The 25004-nt window shown below is 45.0% G+C and overlaps 1 protein-coding gene across 1 annotated transcript in view; it reads left to right on the top strand.

The window, feature by feature from the left end:
- Positions 1 to 1294: 1294 nt before the first annotated feature.
- The window catches only part of MREG (melanoregulin), a 39158-nt gene continuing 15448 nt past the window's right edge, over positions 1295 to 25004 (top strand). The window contains exons 1-2 of the mRNA XM_006260337.4: positions 1295 to 1436; positions 12883 to 13042. Of these exons, the coding sequence (XP_006260399.2) occupies positions 1333 to 1436; positions 12883 to 13042 (264 nt within the window). The 5' untranslated portion in view covers positions 1295 to 1332. The remainder of the gene's footprint in view (positions 1437 to 12882; positions 13043 to 25004) is intronic.

The raw sequence follows: 25004 nt of genomic DNA, 5'->3' as shown, positions 1-25004 counted from the left end.
TCTCTCACAATGCAAGAACTAGAGGTCACAAAATGAAATGGGTAGGTGGTAAATTCAAAACCAACCAAAGGATGCTCTTTTTCACACAGCCTGTCATTCGTTGCCACCAGATGTGGTGGAAGCTGACAGGTTGGCCAGATTAAAAAAAGGGGGAGGGATTGGACAAATTCTTGGAGCGACCAAGCTCAGGAGTGAGGGATAGACCCTCCTAGACCTTAAATGCTGGAGGCTGCAAGTGGGGGACGAACGATGGAGAAAAAGACACCCTGGTCATGCCCAGTCCACTCTCCCTTTCAGCATCTGCCCCTGTGTGGCACTGGCTTAGTTGTTTCACCTTTGGGGACACTCTGGGCCTGCTAAGTAAAAGTAGAAACCTTCCTTAAGGAGGATACCACTGAGGACATTAAGAGTTGATTCCTGGGGACAAATAAAAGAGAAACAGGGACGGGAATGAGGGTCATAGGCAGGGTTTGAATGACACTTTGACAAGTCCACCAAAGGGGCCCCTCTGTCCCCCCCAGGTTATAGGGATGTATTTGGTAGCTCTGTTGGTCTGAGACAAATGCAAAGAGTCCTAGAGCTTTGCATCCCCCAGGCAGAGACGACCGTAGCAGGGTGCGGAGCCCAGATGGCGGTGACGATGGTGGTGGGGGGATGGCAAGCGGCCAGACTTGAAGCCGGTCCAGCTCTGTGGGGGCCCTGCAAAGCGCGGGGCCTGGGGAAGTCGCCCCGATTGCCCCCTCGCCCCCACGGATGGCCCTCCCCTCAGGTGACGATTTTCAAATCTTACAGGGGGCTCTTGTAAGGTGGCCCTTTGTCTGGTTTTATAGAGGACACTCCTGTTTTCTCATCCTGCCTGTGACCCACACTGACCACTGCCTGTGGGAGTTCGCCGTGCCCCCCCAGCCTCGGGAGGCCCACGGCGTTCACGGGTGCACTAAATGCAACTGTCCTCTATTCTTGAGGTGCCTCCATGGCCACCCCAGGCTCTTCTCTCTTACGGGTGGGGGGGCTCAGCCGGCCGCCTGCCCCCGGCTCCCCTGGCATTCAGACGTGGTTGGGTGTGTGCCCCATGGCCCTAGGTCTGACCCGCTCAGTGGCGGCTCTGGACGAGGCGGGGGGACTCTGCCGAGATGCCAGGGCCGGCTCCGGGCGGGCGATGGGCGCAGCGCAGCCGGGCGGGGGGTCCCGGGAGCCGCGCCGCCGCCGGGCCGGGGCCGGGGCCGGGGCCGGGGCAGAGCAGGCGGCCGTGGGCGGGGAGGCCGGCTCTGCGGTGGCGGCGGCGGGCTGGGCGCTGGGCGCTGCTGCAAGGGCTCGAGCCCGTGGCTTCCCATGGGGCTGCGGGACTGGCTGGGCGCCCTGTGCTGCTGCTGCTGGTGCCGCTGCCGCCAGTGCGCGGCCGAGGCGGCGCTGCCCGAGAAGGAGCCGCTGGTCAGGTAAGGGGGACGGGGGGGCACATCTGGATGCCGCACGTGGGGCAGAGTCCAGCGGCGGTGGGGAGGGCTCCGCGGGGCGCGGGACGAGGGAGCTGGGCTCGTTTACTCACAGGGTCATAGGAAAGGAGGGCTGTGAAGGGACCTCTAGTGCACCCCCTGCTCAGGACCAGCCCCAACTAGATCATCCCAGACAGGGCTTTGTGCCGCAGGGCCTTCAAAACCTCCACGGGTGCAGAGGCCGGCACCTGGAGAGGAGCAGAGGGAGAGGAGATTTAAGAGCAGTCTTCAGCTGCCTTGAAGGGTGGAAAGTAGTTTGAGCCGGAAACCTGGCCGGGCTCCGTTTTTGGTGTGCGCATCCCTGTTGAGGAGCCTGAGAGACTCTTGAGGGGGAGCCCAGCACAAGCGCCTCCATCTCCAGAAAGCGTTGCCCAGGCTGCGTGCAGAGAGGAGGCCGCCTCCTTTTGCAAGTCCCTCTCGGAACGAACACTGCTGCTCTTCACCAGGAAGGTAGTAAAAGACCTAAATCAAGCCTTGGGACTCGTTTTGGTTGCGGGTTTTAATGTTTCAGGAATACAGTCTGTTGGCTGGGACTGAATGACTGTCCTGCGGCTGACTTGATGCTTCACATTTGGACGGCCTCATTTCTTGTCCTACCAAATCTATTTGATGAGTGGCTTCCCCGAGCATCAGTAATGCCACCTGCTTTTTTCTTGCCCACTTTACCTAACTGCATGTTTTCCATGAGAAACATTTGATATTTGAGTGTTAACATTACACATCCGGCTTTTGGTACCGGTAATTCAGGGATTGAGGCCTCTTTAGCAATAGACTTATACTGTGAAAGCTGGGTCACAGAATAAATCTTTCTTAGGAAGTGGATTAATTGAGCTGATTGAAACCTAATGGTATATTCAGTAATTTAACATGCATGCTAAATCCATGTGCTGTGAATCCTTTTTATTGGAAAGACTGAAGCACACAAACAACATTTTCTTGAAATATTTGCAGTGTTTCTTCCAGAATATCAGGTAGGATGATTTCACTGGGTGATGTGTGCTTTGTAGCTGCAGTGCTGATACTGTAATTTTACAATGGTCACCATTAAAGTTGGTGTCAGCTAATGCCTGCCACACAGGGGGGAAGCTCTCTTGGAGTAAGGGATGAACTGCGGAGTCTCGAATACCATGAGGTACCAGCAGATTTTATGCAGACTATTGTATGGGCTTGATTTTGAAAATATTTTGATGTAGTACATTGTAGAAAATGAATCTATAGCTATGTCTGTCATGGGTTTCTAATGTGCTTATCACCATACAAACTTTGTGTATTACTGTGTCCATTTCTGCACAATCCACAGTATAATGTTTAAATAGGAAAGGTAGAGACTTGGCACAGAAGTGCACAGAAGAGGTACTTTTGAGTTCATCTAAGTATTGTGAGTCAGATTCTCAGGTAGAGTAGCGTCTTAAGGCCCCAATTCATTCATGTGCTTTACTTTACACACCGGATGTTGTCCCATTGACATCATTGGAGCTACTTGCAGTGCATATAGCTAAGCACATGTGCAGATAGTCTTTGCAGTAAGACCCAAATCCTGAAACAATCCCACTGATTTACTATCAGTGTTCATATATACTGTGTATGCATTAAGGTGGCTGGATCTGACACTGTATCATTATTTGTGATACAAGAATCCTGTCGCATTATGTTAGTGATCTTTATGACACTGCCGCCTGTATATGAATCTCCATGATAGAGCACTGATCTTCAAAAATTTGTCCTTTTTCAGTTTTATATAAAGCTTTTAATGTTGTAAAAGCACTCCAGTGTTCTCTCTTTTTAAATAACACACAGGACCCCCATGCCTTCAGATTTTGGTTGAATGTGGTTAAAATAATTTCCCATACAATGCCATGTAAATCAGGGCTGTGATCCTGCAAGTCTTCAGTACATTCAGAATGTTTTTGTCCCCTTTGAAGTCAGCGGGACAGTGAACAGTGCACCAAGTTAAGCATGTACGTGAGTAATCATTTTGCAGAACTGGGGCTCAATGTTCTGTTCATTCAAACTACTCTCAGTGCACTGACATCAAAGTCAAATACATGCAGAAGTCTTTTCAGGATCAAGGTCTATACAGTTCAGAAATGCTCTGCTCTGCTTGCTGTGTTGCACAATGGATCTGTCACTGTCATTGTTTGAAGAAAAAATGATCATGTCTATATCACAGGGGTGTCAAACTCACCCTGGGCCCCAGGCTGCATCCAGATGTCACAGGCTCCTCCCAGTCTGGATTTATGGGGCTGCATTTGGGTAGAAGTGTGGGTCAGTGCTGGACCAGGGAAATGCAGCTGCAATGGGGCAGTGTGGGTCCTGGGGCATGAAGCAGGGCCATACAGTGGCACAGATGTCTGGTTGGGCAGTGGCATGGAGCTGGGAGCATGCAGCTGCATGGACTGCATTCAGGCAGTGGTGTGCGTCTGAAGCCAGGGGCAGGTAGTGGTGCAGACGTGGACTGTGGGCTCATGCCCCTGGCTTCTTGTAATTTAAATTATTTTTCCGTACTGCAGACCCAGTCATAAAGTGTGGAGGGTTTAAAGTCCTTGAATCAGGCTGGGACAGGGTGCAGAGTTGCAGCCTGAATTCTGGATTAGCTGTTACAACCTTTCTTTTCCCCTTTTCAACATCACTTGGGCTGTTAGAGCCTACTGAAGTCACTGAGAATTTTTCCTATGACTTTGAGATAGGCTTCGAGTGTATGCAAGCAGGCCATTGGCTTCATAGAAGTGCCAAACTGTAGTGGTGGGGGCAACAGTTGTGTGGATGAGCTACAATAAAGACCTAGCTTTCCTAATTATTTTTGCTTAAAAAGAAGCTTTTTCATGGACACCTTTCCTTAACACTGCATCAAAACAAGGACCCACTTATTTTGACTTTATATAAGAAATCACGCAAAAATATGATACCTTTTTACTAGCCACATTGTATCAAACAGGCCCATTTCTGTGAACAAAATCATTGTTCAAAAACCATCATTGTCAAAAATAAAACAACCTACTAATTAAGCCAGGGGTCAGAAACCTTTTAGGAGCAGTGGGATGAAATAATGCAACTCAGTCCAATACAGGTTGGTGCTTCTTACCTAGTTATCAGTTGATCTCTGTGAAATCCCTCTGTTGCTGAAATGCCGTTGATATCCAGGCTTTGTGGGCTGGCTAAAATGTCTTGGTGGGTTGGATCTGGCCTGTGGGCTATTGGCTGCCAACTTATGAATCAGGCCATTATTTGTAAGTTATGCTATTTTTAATTTTGGAGAATTTGCATGTGGGAATTTTCTCTCTATGATATTGAAATGTATAGACATTTCTTTGGGATTCTAGATCCTTTAGCTGAGAGGTTTAGAAAATCAAACCTAGACTCCTACTCCTGACACAAGTGGATGTTAAATTAAGTTTCCAAACCCTTTACTGAGCAGTTCCAGCCTAATTAAAATGGCATATTAAAGAATGAATCAGCAAGAGACTTCTATCCTAATATATTCAGGTCTCACTAGGCAGTGGTGACATCTGTCATGGCAGTGCTTTCAGTGTAAATGAATGGGTGAGCATTTAACACAGCCTTTGTAAAACTCAGGTAGCCTGTTGCATCAGACTTGAAATATGCATGGTGTGTACTGCTCCAAAGGGGAAACAGTGTTTTGTACTCTTTGTTTGGTGGCATTCTCAAGAATTTGGGGTCTTAATACTTGAGTGTTTAATCTGGATTGAAAGCTTTGTGTTTGCTTGATAGAAGCCAGATTTTGTAATGTGCTGACTGGCTCTGGTTCCCACAGAGACTGCTGTACATAGCTGGGTGAGGTTTTGCTGAAATGCTAATTATTCCCTATCACATTAATGTAACTGGGGGATGACCCAGGCAGTTGCAGGTGCCAATCTGGGTGGTAAGGGGGGTGGGTGGGATGGGGAGGGAGGGTGCAAAAGTAACAGCTGCTGCAGTAGTATTAGGAGTACAGCATTGGATGGTGGGGTGAGACTCTAGTTTAAACTTGCCCAAAGAGCATTTTCAGCCTGGACTTGATGGGTCGGAGGGAGTGGGGAATCCACAGAAGAATTTACTATTTAATACTGCAGCCAGCATATTAAAAAATCCTACAAAAATTAGACCTGTTTATCTTCACTTTAATATTAACAAATTACAGGCTATTAATTATGTGCTTGGCAAGACTTTAGCTCTGCCTTCATTTAATTCTGACTTGGACTCTGCCTACTTGTAATTGTGGCATCACAATTAGATTGCCAGGTCTGAGAAGAGTTTGATGAATGCTGCGTCCTGGATACTACTCACCACTGCTGCTAGCTGGCCGCACCACTGCCACCAGCAGCTGGAAGCTGCTTCTGCCCAGGGTACAGAGCAGACCTACTATGCCTGTGCCCTATTGCTTGCTTTAAAACATAATCCAGGATCAAATACCACAACAAGGGGGTAATCATCATTATCAGATCTGTACATAATGTGGTGGCCCTTGTGGTAGAGGTCTACCCAGACTAATAACGACTAGGAGTATCCTGGCAGTTTGAACACGAGGTTCAAATCTCATTAGGGCTAGATTAGCCCTCGGGTTTTTTTCTATATTTGGCAAGGCGAGTGACTTGCTGGACAAGACATGTGACTGGGGCTCAGTTCTGGGTGCTGTTCCTACTACTGATTTGCTGGGAAAGTCACTTCCCTCTTTCTGTCTCTGTTTCCCTACCTGTAAAATGGGGATATTGGTAGCTTCCTTTATAGAGCACTTGTAGATCTATGAAAGAAAGTGCTGTGCAAGAGAGAGGTGTGCTTAGTTTTAGCAATAATAGCTGTAAATATTATGGGCCTGTAAATTGGAGCAATTCATGAAGGCAGTTGGGTTATGTCTTCCTTCTGCCAGCTGTGTATCTTGCCCTTTCAGTCTCTGGAATAATTTCTTAGAGGCCACATTGATGTCAGCCCTGCACAGATGCTTTGGAAAACCTCATGACACTAATATATATTTGCCCCCCCAATATACCACAGTTCCTAATTCTCCTGTCCTGATACGTGTGCTGCATGGTACAATGCTGTAGCTTTTCAGCCCAGAGGTAGTTGCATTTAAATGACATATTCTGTAATTATCTTATGGAATTCACTGGGGTGAGAAAAAAAGCTTTAGAGCTCTGAAGTATGAATGGCAAAATATTTTGAGGATTGAATCTGTTTTGCTGTACCAGTGGCTGGCTGACGTTTGAATATATGAGTAGGACTTAAATCTTGTTCATGCCTGAAAATGTTCTGACATGATTCTGTGGCACAGGACAGTGTGAACAGGTAGAAATTTCCTTACCTGTTTATCTTGCAATACAAGCCCAGTGAACAAACCTTTGCTTGCACTTAGGATCAAGGCAAGATGTACAATATAAATGCGGCTTGAAAACCCACTAAAATAAAATAGGCATCATTATTAAAGGGATGGAAGTCTCCTTGAAGCAAAAGTCCCAATGACCTTAAAAAAGGGTTGTACCATCAATGAAATGGTTTGGTTACAGAGTTGGAAGTTCAGAAAGATTTAATTACAAAATGGTTTTGCAGAATGTGTCACCTACTGTAGGTGTGAGTATGTTGTGCCATCCATGCCTTTGAAGTTTCCTTCCTTTGTTAGTCATTCGTTATTGCAGGAGATTAAATGAGAAACAGGAAAGGGTGGGGGGGAGGATAATTTCTTGCCTAATGGAAGCTAATTAAGATTTCTGTATTAAGTATCAATGGGAAGTTATAACAATGGTGCACTGTGAGCTAGTGCACCACTTAGGATGTTCTGTAATAGGTCTTATCATAGACACCAACTTTTATTTTTGCGGGGAGTGGAGGGCAGAGGGTGGCAGGGAGCTAAGATAATGTACATGTGTAGAGTTTTATGCATTTCAGGTGACAGCCCTCTTCCCAAGAGGGGCCAGGGTCCTCGGGCCCCCACGTACTCAGCACCTCTGGGCCTTATAACCCATTCCTCTCTGTGTTGAAGCTGTATCAGTGGACAGAAAGGATTTCAAAATTCAGGACAGAAAATGAGCACAAAAGGGAGTGTGTCTTGGCATCCTCATGGTTAGGTATTCCTTTGGAAGGGAGAAGGAAGATTTTGTGTTTTCCCAGAATTTTTTTAAAGTCAGTGTCCATTTAAGGAAAAATTATCCTTTGTTTGAAATGTGCCCAGAAAGCAGGAATGTTTTGTGAAGTGCCTGATATGGGGTGCTCAGAGCATGCATACCATGTCCTTGGGTGTTACTCTGCATAGTCTCTGGGCTTAGACTGATGGGACTGGGTGCTTCTGGTCATGCACAGAGGATGTCAAGGGAACTTTATAGCTGAATGGGAAGGCACCCGGTCATTTTAAGTGGGGGTTGAGTGGGGGTGCAGAATTTAGGCAGCTCAAGTCCACCTAAGTCCTGTTTAGGCACCTATATCTTTGCATTTTTTTTGTTGGGGGGGGGGGGGAGTGTGAATCTAGCCTTTCTCTGTAGTCATGAACCATCTCTGTGGCAAGGCAAGGAACTGAGCAAAGATCTCCTGAGTTCCAATGCACTGACTTAATCACAAGCCCACTCCTGTTTTTATTCATCCTCCCCTGGTGGGTAGCCAGTAGCTGTGAAGGTCTGATATGTTGACACATGCTGTCTTGCTGTACCCAGAATTCTTATTTGTCCAAGGAATTTTGCATCCAGGGCTGGAGCTAATATGGAGCAAGAAGAGTGGGAAAGGTTACAGTTTTCTTGTCCAGGAAATCCAAACCTGTTGAATTCCAATTACTTCCACTCACAGAAGTATAAAATAAATGGTGAAACTACAGCCAAGACCTAAGGGGTGGGGGAAGGGAACTACTATCTCCAAATCTACTTCTTCTAACCTTCATGGCATTCCCCTTGTGCCAGCTCCTTGTGGAGGGACTCTTGTAGCTGTGTTTTGATTGAGAAGATGCTGCCCAGGGAAAAGACATTTCCTGTAGCTTCATACCTTTCTCTTGAAAGCTGTGTGGTATTTCTAGCCAAAGCAAATTATGACTCTTTCTGCATAAACCCAAGAAAGTTCCTGCTACATCCTTTCAAATTCCTTGGAGAGGAATGGTGAGGCCAAGGTAGAGGTCAGCTATTGGTGCTGCTATGAGGGAGGAGGAAGGTTTGAGACCTTAAATGGTGTTTGCTGCCTGGAAACACTTCTCTTCAGTACTTATGATGCCACTGTTTAGGAAAAGCATTATCCTGCTCATGCAGGGGGCAGCAGAAGTTCCCCTCTTTGACCGCAGAGTATGTTGGGGAACTTAGTGAATTTATACTCATGGCCTTTTGGGGAATGGTACAGCTTGATCACTAGCCACTGATACGCTGAGCTACTGATGTATTGAGAAAGCAGACCATGAATAATACAAGTGACAGGTGACTTTTCCACAACCTGCTCTTGGATTTTCTTGGCTATTCACAACTAGAATTTGTTTTATTGGACAACAAAAGTTTTCCTGGCACTTAGTAAGTCATATGTTTTGGTAACTTCCCCATTACTAGCCCCAAAACCTCCAGCGTTAGCCAAAGCAGTATATATGCATGTGTACACACATATGCATTGTTATTTCGAAGAAAGTGACAAGAACAGGGATAACAAGTGACATCAGTGCAAAGCTCTGTTACTGTCCTCTGCTTATGTTTTTGTGCATCTCATAGAGCTACCTGGTGCTATAAGAGTGCATGGACTAGAGTTTAAGGATGGAGTACTGGCGTTACTATTTTCCTTGTTTGGCATGGGCACAAGTTCAGACTTGACCTAACTGTAAGAGAATAGAACAGGCTGCCTAGCGAAGTTGTGGAATCTCCTTTTCAAGAATAGCCTGGAGGGGCATCTCTCTGGGAAGATTTAGAAACAGTGAATCCTGCATCTGTACAGGACTTGGACTATATGACCACCGAGGTCCTTATTTGATCTTTGAATAGATTTTTGTATGCACAAGTGGTGGGTCTAATTAAAAATCTCTGTAGCCCCAAACCATCAATTTCTTGTAGAAAGCAAGCAGGAAAGCAAGTTTAGTAACCCACTGTCCCTGCTCTGATGGTATCAATCCTGAGACCTTCTACTGGTTAGAGCAGTGGTTTTCAACCTCATTAGGCTCAAGGCACCTGTCCGTAACTTCTGTGAACTGAGCAGCACCTCACTTCAAAAACAAATTAATGTATTACAGTGCTTACTTCCTTGGAGAGAGGCTGGGCAATGGGGGTGGGAGATGAGCCAGAGAGGGAGAGCCTGAGCCTGTCCTTATGTGGTTATCTCCTCACTCCTCCTGTGGTACCCCTCAAAGGATCTGTTGCCATCCAAGGTGTCCTGACATCCTAGTTAAGAATCCCGGGGTTAGTGGCCTTCTTAAACAGTGGCATCTTATCTGGAGGTAGCCTCTTTGATTGATGCCTGTGAAAAGGCAAAGGCAAGTTAAAAATTGATGGTGATTTTAATTGGCATCCCAGAAGTTTCTGTTGCCAAACTGTAAATTCGTTGGTTACATGGGAACTAGGAGGTAGAATCAAATATTAATTTGATGGTCATACCAGGGATTATACATGTAATCCTGTTGATTTCTTGGGATTTATAATGATTAGGATATTCAGAGAACTTGCTTACACAGATACTCATGGGCATGATAGGCTTATTTTTAGCCAAAGGAATTAGAGGCTTTGTGAGCCAGCAGGGAACAAACTTAATTTCTGAGTCTATAAATATTCATAGTGTACATGAAGCCCCCTGCTAGCATGTTGGAGTCCTGAAATACTTAGTAACTAATGCTTTATATTTTGACTGTTCCCACTCTAAGCCTGAATAGCTCAGCTTAAATCACAGATGCCCTAGAGCAGTGGAGACCAACCTTAGGGCATGGTAAGCCCTACACCCTCCCAGGGTGCCATTCTGATCTCCTTCCTGATCTGTTCTGTTTTGTGCTCCCTGTCTGATCGGTTGCTGTGTTCTCTGCTTCCTTCCTGATCTTCTGTGTGCCATGCACACACACACGCGCACGTGTGCACACAACACATGCGTGCATGCGTGTGCATGGACACACACACACGCGCGCGTGCGCGTTGCTTGTGCCACTTGTGGCATGTGCTGCAGGTTGGCCAACCTGCCCTAGAAACAGCTTTCAGAAGAGTCAGATTATGGGCATTGCATGGGGTTTGTGATTGTGATGGCTAGTTAAATTGAATGCTTGGTCATGGAATCCTAGAATCCTAGAAAATGAGGGTTGGAAGGGACCTCAAAAGGTCATCTAGTCCAGCCCCCTTCCCAAAACAGAACCATCCACAGCTAGATCATTGCAGCCAGGGCTTTGTCAAGATAGGCCTTAAAAACCTCCAAGGTTGGAGATTCCACCCCCTCTCTAGGTAATGTATTTCAGTGCTACACCATGCTTCTAGTGAGAGAGTTTTTCCTAATATCCAACTTAAACTTCCCTTGGTGCAGCTTGAGACCATTGCTCCTTGTTCTGTCATCTGTCACCACTGAGAACAGTCTAGCTCCATCCTTTTTGAAACCACCTTTCAGGTAGTTGAAGGCTGCTATCAAAACCCCCCTCAGTCTTCTCTTCTCTAGACTAAATAAATCTGGTTCCCTCAGCTTCTCTTCACAAGTCATGTGCCCCAGCCCCCTAACCATTTTTGTTGCTCTCTACTGGACTCTTTCCAACTTGTCCGCATCCTTCCTATAATGCTGGGGTGGGGAGCAAAACTGCACACAATACTCTAGATGTGGCCTCACCAGTGCTGAATAGAGGGAAATAATAATAGAGGGTCAAGGCAGTAATAATAATAATAGAGGGTCAAGACACTTTAGTTTTGGAGGGGGAACCCCTTGCTCCTTTCTGAGAATGAGAGGAACTTTCAGAGTGGATCTGTATTTGGAAGAAAAGAGAAATCATAATTTGGGTTGTTGATGTTAATCTGAGTCAGAAATGGCTCCGCCTCTGCTCTCTGACTCCTAAAACTATTTTCCCCAGCCCATATACAGGTGTGAGAGTGAGGCATGTTAGGACTTACTGTGTCATGTAGGAATGTGTAAAGGAGTATTTAAATTGCTTCTTTTGGCATAGAAATCTTGCTAAACCTCTCAAACCAAAGAAAGGCTGTCTTGGGAATGCTGCCAGCTGTGGCCATATACCCTGGAGCCCACTGTTAGTTAACTCTTTTCAGCTTGTGGGTGATCTGGATGTTTTAGAGTTATCTGAACACCAGTAACTTCTGGGGCAGAGGCAACTATACTGAAGCTAAAGGGAGATAAAGCTTTTTAACTTCAGAATCGAGAGTTTAAAAGAATAAATCTGTCTTCAGTGTAGTACCCTGTCGCCTCTGACAATGAGTGTGGTAGCGATCGTGTACTGAATATGTTGTACTGGACAGATGCTGGCTTTGAAACAAATCTTTCAAATATTGTATGACTTTTTAAGGTCTGTGGCTTTCTTGTCTTGTCTGAAGTAGAGCACCTTTTACTAGTGCAGTGCCCTATTAGTGATATCTTGTGCTGTCAGCACTGGGCAATAGACCAAGTCCTACTGTCAAACTGGCATACCGGCTTCTTGGTCTCAGGGGCAAAAGTGCAACCAAAATACACCCCTTACTGGGTGGGGACACATGTCAATTGAACAGTTCCAGAATGTCACAAACTGGAACCAGTTTACAATTGTATGCAGTGCTGTTGCTCTACCACCATGGGGTGGAAGTAAACACCCAGCCCAGCATACATCCCAGTGGCCAAATAGGAGGGAGTTCTTGCACCCATGCTTTGTGGGGGGGGTCCCAGGGACTTGTAGCTAGGGGTGTTTTTACTTCTCTGCTTTTATCCTAAACATAAGTTCGGTAGATGTCAATAGACGGAAATTGACTCAGCTCTGCAATATGGTTGCCTGACTTGGAGTGTGTGGTGGGGTTGGTTCCTAGGGGCTGTGGTCAAGTAGGGAGTGAGGGTACAGCTGGTCGTTAAAGATAGTTTTTATTTAACAGAAGATCTCATGGCTAAAAAGTGCCAACAAAAGGGGGAAGAGGTGGGGTGGGGATGGGCAGTAGAATTCTGGCTGGGTACTAGAGCAGCTTGTTGCAGCAGTGTGTTGGGTTGGGAGGGGTGAGGAGCAATGCACTGTGGGATGCCTGGAGGACTGACCAGACTCGTGTCACAGAACACTTGGTGTCCACACCGGGTCACAGTAAACTGGTTCAAAATAGCATGATTTTCCAGGGATACTTTTGAACCATTCCAGGCAGATTTAAATTGTTTTAATAGGCTTGTATGTCTGTCTGCGTCAAGTTTAAACCACATTAAAAACATTCTAAGTGTTACGAGTGCCTACAACTACTCAGTTCTCTTATGTAACTATAGTTCTTCAAACCTGGACACTAACTGTGTCTCGATGTTTCCTTTATTTCAGTGATGACAACCCTTATGCTTCATTTGGAGCCACCCTGGCAAGAGATGAGGAGAAGAATTTATGGAGTGCCCCTCATGACCTGACTCACACAGAGGCAGATGATGACAGGATACTGTATAACATGATTGTTGTTCGGAACCGACTGGACAAAGATTCAGAGGTAAGGACAAAGTGTTATCTCTAAACCTACAGATTTGTTAAAAGACTTGTGATGAACCAGTCCTGACACTGCTGAGATCAGATGTCATTGCAAATTATGGCAGTTGATCACACCGGAGAGGATTTAATCAAATGATTAGTCTGGTCACTTGCTAATTTGCAGGTATGTATGAACATAGTTGCTATGGCAATTTACTTGAGTAGCAATGTCAAAGAAGAGTTTAGTGTAGGTGCTGAGATTACACATAGCTGAAGGAGACCAAATATTTCCATTTGTCCACTGAAAGGAAATGTTCACCTTATAAAGGATTACATCACATAGTTGCTGAATATAATATTTACAGGTGGAGCTTGACATGATCATATGATGAAAACAAACACAATTTACTCTAGGGAAGGATGAATAATTCTATTTGCTCTTCCCACATAGTAAGTTAGGGAAAGGTTTGTTTCCCGTGATCAAAGCTTGGTCTTCATGCTACCTTTTCTGTATGAGCATACACAACGAAGTTCTTACTGGCTTTTGTTTAATTACATCTTTTTTTCTCTCTATTTAAGTATGAGACTATACCTGCTCCAAAGAACTTTAGACTGTTTTGATGCTATGTAGTACAACCAGATCTCAATTTAGGTAGTGTCCTTTAGGTGATACTACAACACCATTTCTACTATTAGTATCCACAAAGAAGCAGAAGTGGCCCAATGGATGTTCTGTTCTTTTGATGAGATACTTGTTCTTTGAGCTGTGTCTCCATCCTGAACCACAATACACTAGAAAGCAGGACTTCCTAAATGTAATTGTATTTAAAAATCCTGTTCTATTGTTCATTTTATCATTTTATTGTGCTTTGTAATCCCATATTTCCCTGCATTGGGCTTTGCATGTTCAAAACTGTTTTTCCTTCTCCTCATCCTTTTCCTTGTCCTGCTACTACACCATACACTTTATATTTTCACAGGAATGTTGATGCCCCTGGCTGAATTAGAACTGTAGAAACTTGTCAAACCAAATATTTCTACAATGGGTAATATGGTAATTAACTAGTACAGCAAAGTTGGCAGATCTGGTTACTACAAGGGGGGCAAAAAATAACATTGTTATATAAATATTGTTTAATTGGCCTGATTTTATTTCCCAAAAGGGCTTTGTGTGTGAAAAGTTTAGCAGCATGAGTGTGCAGGGTTTGGAATGGGCTGTAGGAAATACTTTTGCAGACTCAAAATTGGCACATGTCCTTGTGGATTGGTATAAAGACTGACATGTTTGCAATAAAATTTGAAAACCATGCAATCTGTACTTTCATTTCATTGTGGTATCATGAAAATAATCTTACTTTATCAAAGACTCAAAGATAACATTTTAAACTATATTTTCTAGGAATTGGGACCACCCCCAATGAAAATAAGCCTGAATTGTAATAACATGAGATCCTTATATCATTAGTTAACATTAAATAACATTGATTTTTTTATATCAAAGTGAGAGAATACACATTTTTGCATGGAGCGGGGAGCATGGGATAGGAATTCTTACTGGGACTAGTTTAGTATTCTTACTAATAGAAGATGGGTATCCTGTAACTCTTTTGGCTTTGTGATCACTCATTTCTTACTAAGGAATGATGATTAAAGACTTTTTTGACCCCTAAGTTATTCAAGGATGGTGTATACTTCAAGATAACATTGAAGATGTTCAAAAGTTTATGTCTGATTAACTGATGGCTTGAGACGTGTCCCCATCCATCAGCATTTAATTCATTTTCTGTTAGAGAAGTCTTTTAATTTAGTTATTATGGTCATTATGAACAGACTCTATTGATGACTGACTATATGAACCTAGATAGATAAATAGATAGATAGATAGTAGGGCTGTGTGAAGCTTTGGTCCCTGATTCGATTTGGTGGCCAAATCTCTGAATCCAAATCAAATCGGGAGACCCTTTAATCTCTCTGAATTGAAGCAGAACCCTCAGAACTGATTTGGAAAGATTTGATGATTCAGATATAGATGCAGCTTTAAATGGTTTTTTTACATACCTCAAGGTACTAGGCGGCTCGTGAACGCTGAGATGTTGGGGTGGATGGAGCATCCCACAGGAGCGTGTGGGGCTCCCCAGCGTGCTTGGCAGTAGGTCTGGAAGTGGACTAGAAGCACTTCTGGTCCACTTCTGAGTCCGCCAGGAAGTGCACTGGGGGCCATGCCCCTCGTGTCCCCCGGCTCAGGGACTGGTGCTTCCTGGGTCTGGGGTGGCACCTGGAGTCCCCACGTGGCCAATCGCCGACCTGGGAGGACACAGGGGGCTGCTCCCAGCGCACTTGGCAGTGGACCCAGAAGTGGACCAGAAGTACTTCCGGTCCACTTCCAGGTTCACCGCTGGGCACACGGTGGGGCCCCATGCTCCTGTGGGATGCTCCATCTGCCCCACTATCACAGTGTTCACAAGCCACGCCTGGTACCTTGAGGTATGTAGAAAAAACAATTAAAGCTGTATCTATGGGCAGCAACCAGGGCTCAGGCGCTGCTTGGGGAGGGGGGGCAGGGGGCTGCAGGCCCAGGTCCCTGATCCTGTATCCCTGGAAGCTGGAGGCCTTCTCCTGCAGGGCTGGGAGGGCCAGGGGGCTGTGGGGCTGTGGGTGGGGAGTGAGGGGCAATGGCATGGGCAGGACACTGGCATATCACAGATTGCTCAGCACCATAAAGCAGTGGAGGGGGGACAGCTGCAGCTGGACCCACATCCTAGTGAGTGAAGTGGGTAGGGGAAGCTCTTATTTCCCATGATAAAAAACCCCAAATCAAACATCAAAATTTTATAGGTATTTAGAATTGATTTTATTATAATGATTGAGGCACTGGTAGGCTTCCTAATTTCTTTAAAATGGTAAATATATCAATAAAACATTGTGTTCAACTGATACCTATATATATAGTAGCATTTCATTTTAATTGTGGAAAAGTGTGGATTTTGGGGGGTTTTTTAATATAAGAGAATATGTGATTTTTAATAGAGAAAACCAGGATCCCTGGTAATAAGATAGTATTTGAAATGGGATGCTACTCAAATCATAAAAGTTATGGAGGGGGTGCCTTGAATCTAAAAAGGTTGAGAACCACCAATCTAGAGGAAATTTGAAGAGTTTCTTGCTGAGTGTTTTTTCCTTTCGTATGTGTAGGAAAGGGAGAGATCTGGTATCTAATATCCTTCAGCATAAAGTTGAGTTTGCTTTTTTGCCACTACTTGAGATGTCTGACATAAAACCCAATGGAACTTTGTGTTATTGCAGGAGTTGCTTTCCCTAATCCTGTGCCACTTTGCTGCTAATGTGAAGCTCCCAATTCTATTTGCCAGGGCCATGGTAGAGTCGATAGTGGCATGTACTGGCTTTTATGTAGTAGAATTTCTTGCATGCCTTATTCCCATTGTTGCCTCCAGACCAAGCAACAGCAGATTTTAAGGCCTTACAGATATCTGGGTATTTATTTAGCATAACTTGCTGATTCACTTTGTCTGCATCAATCCTTGAGCAGAGGTGGTCCAAAACAGTATCTGGGGCAATCTTTTTTTTGTCAGAAATTCCCAAAAAGACGTTAGTGGCCAGTTCCCAGGTAGCAAGTCTGTCCCAAGGATTGACTTTTGACAAGAATTAATTTTCTTGCTATCAGCAAAAGCTCCCCCAAAGAAAACAACGGTACAGGGTTACTTTAGCTATGCACAGGCTAAGAATGTGCACATCTTCATAAAACAGCACCAGGTGGTGACACTTACCATGACAAAATAGTTGTCTTTCCTTGTATTTCTTAAAGTCAAAATGACATTAGTAAAGTTAATAAAGTGACTTCACTGTAGGGAGTGCAGTGGGCTTTTGAATATATTTGTCTTTGGAAATGAAATGTCCACCTCACTTTGATTTCAGTCTTTTTGTAAAGCAGTAATGATGATAAAAAATAAATGACTGAATTTCTGTGAGAAGTGCAGGATCAGGACCAAACCCAATGGTTTGGTTTGGAAGCATTCCTGAAAACGACTTATCTGAAGCAATACTTCCGGGAACAATGTGACACAGCAGCTTCCTAGAATATGATTGACAGTGTTACACAGTTAACAGCAGAGCCTGGAGTGCACTTCAGGTCTCCTAGTCTAAATCAGTGCCTTGAAACTATTGCTTCCTCTGTCTTCGAGCCCAGTATCTTAACACCTTAACACCTTTTTAAAATTTTAATTTCTAGTGACTCTATAGTAGTCAACTTCTATGACATTTTTGTATAATTTTAAAAAATATTTAGTAATATTAGGGGCTAACCTGGATGTCTGCAGACAGATTGTAAGTCTGGGCATGCACTGAGCAGAGGCATTGCTTGATCTGGTCCTGGCCAAAGGGGAAGACCTGGTGAGCGATGTGAGGCTTGAGACGAAGCCTGGTGACAGCAACCATGAATTGGTCACCTTCTCAGTTCACTGAAGAGCAGGCAAATCCCTCAGTAAAACAGAAATCCTTAACTTTGGGAATGCTGATCTTTGCAAACTCGGAGACTTGCTTAGTCGGGCATTTAGAGGCCCCTAGAAAAGGGAGTACATGAGGAATGGTCATCTCTCAAAAACATAATCCTTGAAGCACAGGGGAAAGCCATTCCATCTTGCAAGAAATGTAGTCAATGAGCTAGGAAGCCCCATTGGCTGAACAAGGATCTGTTGGACCTCATTAAGCTCAAAAGAGAAGCCTACACCAGGTGGAAAATGGGAAGCATCACCAAAGAGGACTACTCAGCATTCACCTGCACCTGTTGAGATCGGTCTAGAAAAGCCAAGGCACAGACCGAATTCAGGCTAGCCATCGGAATCAAGGACAACACAAAGTCCTTCTTCAGATATATGGTCAGTCGCATTGAGCTCCTATGAGATCTAACGAGGCAACTGACATCTGATGCCCAAGAAAGGGCCAGTTTCCTAAATGACTTTTTCGCATCGGTTTTTCACCCTCCCAAGGGGATTACACTTTCAGAAAGGACACAAACCATCCTGGGACTGGGTGACAGGCCCAAAATCAATGTGGATCAGGTGAGGGAACACCTTGAGAAACTGGACATTCACAAGTCCACGAGCCCAGATGGAATGCACCTGAGAGTCTTGAAGGAGCTGGCAGACATCATTGCATCCCCTTGGTAGAGATATTTGAACATTTGTGGTGCTCGGGTGAGGTCCCAGAAGACTAGAAAAGAGCCAATGAGGTCCCTATCTTCAAGAAAGGGAGGAGGGATGACCCAGGGACCAATCAGTCTAACGTCCTGGAAAAATCCTGGGGAAAATTGTCAAGGGATCCATCAACACCAGACTCTCGGAAGGCAAGCCTCTGAATACCAGCCAGCATGGCTTTCTGACTGACAAGTCTTGCCTGACCAAGCTCATCTCCTATGACCAGGTAACACGAGCCCTGGACAAGGGAGATGATGTGGATGTCATATATTTGGATTTCAAGAAAGCCTTTGACTTAGTTCCCTATGATGTCCTCATGGTTAAGCTGTGCAACTGTGGCCTTGATCATCTTACGGTCTGATGACTAAGTAACTGGCTATGGGGTCGGACCCAAAGAGTACTAGTTAACGGGAGCAAGTCAACGTGGCGCAGGGTGACCAGTGGAATCCTTCAGGGCTCAGTGCTTGGGCTGGTACTCAGGCTAGTACTCTTTAACATCTTCATTAATGATCTGGATTTGGGAGTCAGATGCAAACTGGCAAAGTTTGTGGATGACACTGAATTATGGGGGAGGGCAGTCACACCGCAGGACAGACTGGGGATACAGGACATGCTCTCAAGGTGGGCTGACCAAAACCTGATGGCCTTCAATGTAGAGAAGTGTAAGGTGCTGCACCTTGGTAGGAAGAACCTTCAACATACTTACAGGCTCGGCAGTGCTACGCTTGCTAGCACCATGACCAAAAGAGACTTGGAGATCTTGATTGACCACAAGATGAGCCACCAATGCAATGCTGTGGCTGGCAAAGCAAACCAAACTCTGGCGTGCATCCACTGATGCATCTCAAACAAAACCAGGGATGACATCCTCCCGCTTTACTCGGCCTTGGTGAAACTGCAGCTGGAGTACTGCATCCAGTTTTGGGCCCCCCACTTCAGGAGGGATGTGGAAAAGCTTGAGAGTCCAGAGGAGAGCCACTGATACGATCCAAGGCCTGGAGGGCAGGCCGTATGAGGAGAGGCTGAGGGACTTGGGACTCTTCAGTCTGGAAAAGAGAAGGCTCAGGGGGGACTTGGTAGCAGCCTATAATTATATAAGAGGGGTACATCAGGACCTGGGAGAACAGCTGTTCACCAGAGCTCCCCAAGGGAAAACAAGGTCTAATGGCCATAAAATCCAGGAAGGCCAATTTAGACTAGACATAAGAAAAAAGTTCTTTATGGTGTGCGTGTCCAGGGTCTGGAATTGACTCTCCACAGAGGTGGTGCAAGCACCTACTCTGGACTCTTTCTTTCTGGGGTCACTTGATCTCAGATATCTTCCTGTCTAGGGTGCGGGTGGCTGGGAGGGGAGGGGAGGGGAGGGGAGGGCTGGACTCAATGGTTTTACAAGGTCCCTTCCAGCCCTTAATGTCTATGAAATCTATGTGCTTTGCTGAATCAGGACTCTGGTATCCTATCATCCTTCAGTGTGGGTCTGCACACTGTTTTTGCAAGGGCCTTATTCTACGGTAGTCCTATAATCCTAACATGCTTGGTATTGCAAGGGAATGCCTTGGCTAGGCTTTTACTGAAAAACAGATGTTCATTTTTTAAATAGAGGGATATCTGTGAGCCATCCTGCTCTAGTATCTTACTGGAGATGAGATATCATCGTTTTTTATTTTATTGTAAAGCAAACTGTGTGGAACCAACCATGAACAAAGCTATAGCATTGATCTTACTTAGCTACCTCATAGTAAAAACTCCACTAGGCTGTAATGGTAAGAGAGCACGTTATCAGTGAAAAAATGCCTTTTAGGCAGTGAAGAAAACTCCAGTTATTATTACTAAGGCTTTCTGAATAAAACTAAATTTATGGCCCATAATAAATATGTCTAAATGGAGTAGTTTGTATCATCTCTCTCTTGTGTCTGTCCTTGGAATATAACTTTTAAGGGGTGGCTTGTTTGAAACAAGCAGGCTACTTTATCCTAGTAGATAAGCCCGTAACTCACATACAGAAAGGCCTGTCTCAGCTCACCTGCCTGGAAGGCCTTTTTACTTGCAGTCTTTAAATCAAGACTGGATGTCTTTCTGAGAGATCAGCTTTAGCTCAATAAGAAGTTATAGGCTCAGTGCAGAAATCACTAGATGAGAGTTCCTGGCTTGTGTCAGGAAGTCAGATGTGGTGATCATAATAGCTATAGAGTCAATGAATCTTTACTAGTGGAGGGCTGCAAGTATTTATTTCTTTGCTGTCATTTATTATACATAACTTACATATACATTGTATAGAATTGTGAATACATAAAACTAAGCTGCATGTGTTAAAGGGCAAGATGGTGCATTATATAGTGTATTCCCTGGCAGTCTATTCACTAACTGATTTTTGTTAGCAAGTTTATAGCAGGGGTCCCAATAGTTGAATGTTGCCACTCAGTCTAACGTGGAGCTTCTGAGCAGGGAGAAGACCTTGCTCTCAGCAGCATGACTGAACAGCTGTAGAAAGCTAGGACACTGCTTCACTAATCTGTGCCTCCAGTTCCCCCAACGCTACCACAATGATAACTTACCTTCCTCTGTAAAGAAGTCTGGAATCTATAAATGTAAAAAGTCTTTTCTAACAGGGTGCTGCTTTTTCAACACAGCTTTTGTTCCCTGATGGACAATGAGTTCCCATATGTTTATATAAAAGTACAAAGACTCAGGCTCAAACGACTTAATGCAAACACAGCAAATGTGATGAATGAGTTACTGGCAAAAGCTATTGAAACACATAGTTTGATAGGCCTCTATTTATATTTGGCAAAAACAGGCTGGGAAGGTGGCTCACCTTGGTTACTTGTAGTATTCAGACTACAAAGCTCTTTAGGGCAAGAACTGATGGCTTGTTTCAGGTGTGACTGACAGCTACAATCAGACTTCCTCATCCCCAGAGTGATGGACAAGCATTTGGTACTCTCCCCTTCCAATTGAAATGTCACTCATAAGAAGGGATCCTGGTATACCCCAAAATCCATGTTTTTCCATAATTAAAGTGAAACACCACTATCTATTTGGATATAGGTATCAGTTGAACACAATGTTTTATTGACATATTTGCAGTTTTAAAGCAATTTGGAAGGCTACCAGTGCCTTAATCACTATAATAAAATAAATTATAAATACCTATAAATTTCGGTGTTTGCTTTTAGGTTTTTTATCATGGAAAATCAGAGCTTCTCTTGCTCCCTTTGCTCACCAGGATGCGGGTCCAGTTGTGGCTCTTCCCCCCCATCCTCACCCTGGCGCTTTGTGGCACTGAGCAGCCCTGATATACTGGTGCCCTGCCCATGCCATTGACTCTCATTCCCCACCCACAGCGCCCCGTCCCTACTGGTGCTCCTCACACCACATCCATCGCTCCCACTCCCCCAGCCCTGCCAGAAGGGTGCCCCAGTTGCCAGGGATATGAGGGCAGGGGAGAGTACCTATGAGGGCAGGGACCCAGGTCTACAGCCTGCCCCCCACAGCAGGAGCGCAGAGCCTGGCTCCAGCTCCCTGGCTGTAGGGAGGCCCACCCAAGCTCAGGTGGGGTTAGAGAACCACTGATTTGGCTAGGCAGCAGGTTGTCAGGGCACTAGCCAGCTGGGATGTGGGTTGGGCTGCATGGAGAGCTTGCTAAGGTCCAAGCTGTTACCAGGGGAGGAAAAGTGGGGTGAGTGGATGAACAAAACCCTTGAATAGGGTGATTGACCCTTTACTAGGCCATCCAGTGCCCTAACTACTCTCACATGAACCTGTTTGTTAACCCTTGAATAGGATGATTAACCCTTCAACAGGCTACTCAGTGCCCAACCTGAACTGCTCTGTGGAACACAATGCCTTCACCATCCCTAAAACTTGCAGGGGTAGGGAGAGGCAGCATCACTGCAACCCCCCACCATATGTAGCCCAGAAGCACCCTGAAGCCACGAGCTTCTCCTCTACCTCTCAGAGCCCTGTATCACCTCAAAGCCTTTGGAGAGACCCACTAAAGCCCTTGGCCCCCCCACCTCCCCTTTCCCCTGCAATCATCCTTTCCCATGGAGTCACTAGAACCTACCAGCAGCTGATTCAGGGATGTCTGCATCCTGGTCAATGAGGGTCACATCTGTGGCCTCCCCATCGTCCATGTCATTTGGGACTGGGTTCACAATGGTCATGACTGGTGTTTCAAATATGTCCTTGGAGTAGGTATCTTCTTGGTCCTCTGTGGCCACCTTTTAAATAGACGGCCACTGCAGGGAGACAACATCATCATCACCATCATCTTCATCATCACTGTGTCTCACAGACCACTCCCCCAGCCATACAGTATGCATTGTGGTGGGGAGCTATGGCATGGTCCTCTTTGGGGATTCATTCATGAGCTTCTCTTTGTAGGAGACAACAGTCCTCACTGCTTTTAGAGACCTTGTTTGGTGTCCCTGGGACTTGAGCAACTTGACCTTGGTCTGTCTTCTGCCCTTTGGGCCCTCCCTGGCAGTGGTGGTGAGCATTTTCTCTTCACCCTAGATGGTGATGAGGGCCAGCACCAGCATACAGGCCTAGTTTGTGGACTGCCTGGTGGTTTCCATGGTTCCTTCGCTCCTCTAGCTTATTCTCTCTATGCAGGTAGTAAGTAGCAGTGGTAGAGTGTCAAGTAGTAGCAGGACTGATTGTTGTTGCTTTTGCATGGAGGTAGTAGAGCAAGCAGCAACTTGATGAGGTGAGCTACACTTGGGTGCTCAGAGCAAGTGACAAACTGATGAGCTGAACCTGACTATTCAGAGTGGTCAGGGTCACACCCTTGGGGATGGGAGGCAGTGTTGGTTTGCAGCTATCACTACCCCCTGGGCAGTAGCGTTTAGGAGCGTTGCAAGTTTTCCTGTGGACCACAGGAGTAAGAAGACCTGAAAGGGCTATGAATGATGCATCCTGGGATGCTGGAGGAAAGAAAGGCAGACACTTTATCTCCCTAGAGCATTTTAGTAATACTCTGGAATGGCATGGGTAAAATAGCTCAAAGATAAACCTTGTTCCAAGTGGCAGAATTTTTAAATGTTTAGAGGTCACTTAGGACCTTTAATGGGTGAATGCTCCCATTTTAAGTCCCTTCATGATGTTTTAAAGGTAACCTGTAACATGGCCTAAAGAAATCCTGGGTTTGGAAATATGGAGGGGAGAAATAAAGCCCATTATTTGTTTGCTTGTTGTAACAGATGTGTAAATTAACAACTGGTGGACCATGTCAGCATGAAAGATGGATCATTGGAGTGGGTAAGAGACAAAAGCAGAGGTCAGTCATGCAACTTGGATGTAGCAGATAGATATAGAAAAGCGTGTGTAAAGAAGGGAGTACATTGTGGGGAGTTTGACCATGAAGAAATGGGTGAGGAACAATTTAATAACTTGAAGCTCTGTCACGAAACAGTTTTCTTTGCCTGTAGCTGTCAAGCATAAAGGTCTTAGATGTACAAAAAATGGGAGGACGCAAAGAAAAACCATACTTGAATGGTTTATTTATAGGATGGTGGTTAAATAATTTACAGAGTTTTGATCAAAGTCCTCAAAGACCTGTGTCTTTCAAATCTAGAGAAAACAGTATTTTTCTATAGGATGGCGCCTGCCCTCCAGCACTGTGAAGCTTGTTGGAACTGAATCAAAATTTTCTGAAATGAAATTAAAAGCACTAAGAAAACAAAACATTGTTGAAGAACCTGAATCTTTTATGTGTGCTCCCAGCATGCACCCTGGTAACTAGGATATGTGAGATAGGTGTCTAGAGCTTTGTAAAAGGGAAAAAGGTAGAGGGCCCTAATATGGCATTGCAGTGTATCTGCCCGGTAGTGGATCCAACTGGCTCATCCCTGAGGTATGAGTGAGGGCCCTTGCAAATCATAGTAATTCTAGTGTCTTGGCTTCCTGCATGGAGGCCCAGCATCTGGCACAACTGACTTGTGCGTTGATATCATGTATGTCTCTGGAAGTTACTCTGGATTTGTTCCAGCGTTAGGGCCAAATCCTGCTCTTTGATATTAGGGGATCTGCAGATTCTTAGGGCCATAGTCTGTGGTCAGTTTTGTGCATGTCTCAGGAATGCAAACACACAAAGTGTTTTAAAGTTAATCTTAAATAAGGCTTCATCTATGGTAGAAAGGTTTACCTGCCTTGCTCTTTGAGTAGGAGCCTGGAAGACATGGAATCACATCTCTAATGATGTAGCCATGCTAGCAAAAGTCCTAGTATAGATGCTGTGCTTCTTGCTGGTAGTTTATCCTGTTTGGCAACTGGTTTACCACAAAGAAATGTTTGAACAACATTATTGCTAAGGGGACTGGCCAGTAGAGGTGCACTGGTATAACCATACTTATATGGTATAACCATACAACATAACTAAACCATTTAAGTATAGACTAGGCTGATGTTTCTTCTCTCACTATTAATTATGCTTACAACTGTCTACTGTGTATAGTATGCACTAGGATATAGTACGGGCAAACTGAAACACAGAGCAGTGATATGATTTGCCCATGGTGACCTTTCAGGCAGCTGACAGAGTTCTGAATAGAAATATGGATACCTAAGTGCCTGTCCAGTGATTTAGCCACTTTGCATTACTGCCTTCATAAACCATATAGAAATACTACTAAAGTTGTAAAATGGATCCTCTAGTACCAGAAAAATATCCTAAGACTTCCCCAAGCCATATTTTTGCAGGGTGCCTAGAGGTTAATCTAATTCAAGATTATTCCAGGACAAGGTGTGGGAAGATCTAAATTGTGCCTGATA

Source organism: Alligator mississippiensis, chromosome 4 (genome assembly GCF_030867095.1).
Source record: "Alligator mississippiensis isolate rAllMis1 chromosome 4, rAllMis1, whole genome shotgun sequence".
Taxonomy (NCBI): Eukaryota; Metazoa; Chordata; order Crocodylia; family Alligatoridae; genus Alligator; species Alligator mississippiensis.
Note: the sequence above shows the minus strand (reverse complement) of the source record. Positions and strands in the feature narration are given on the sequence as shown.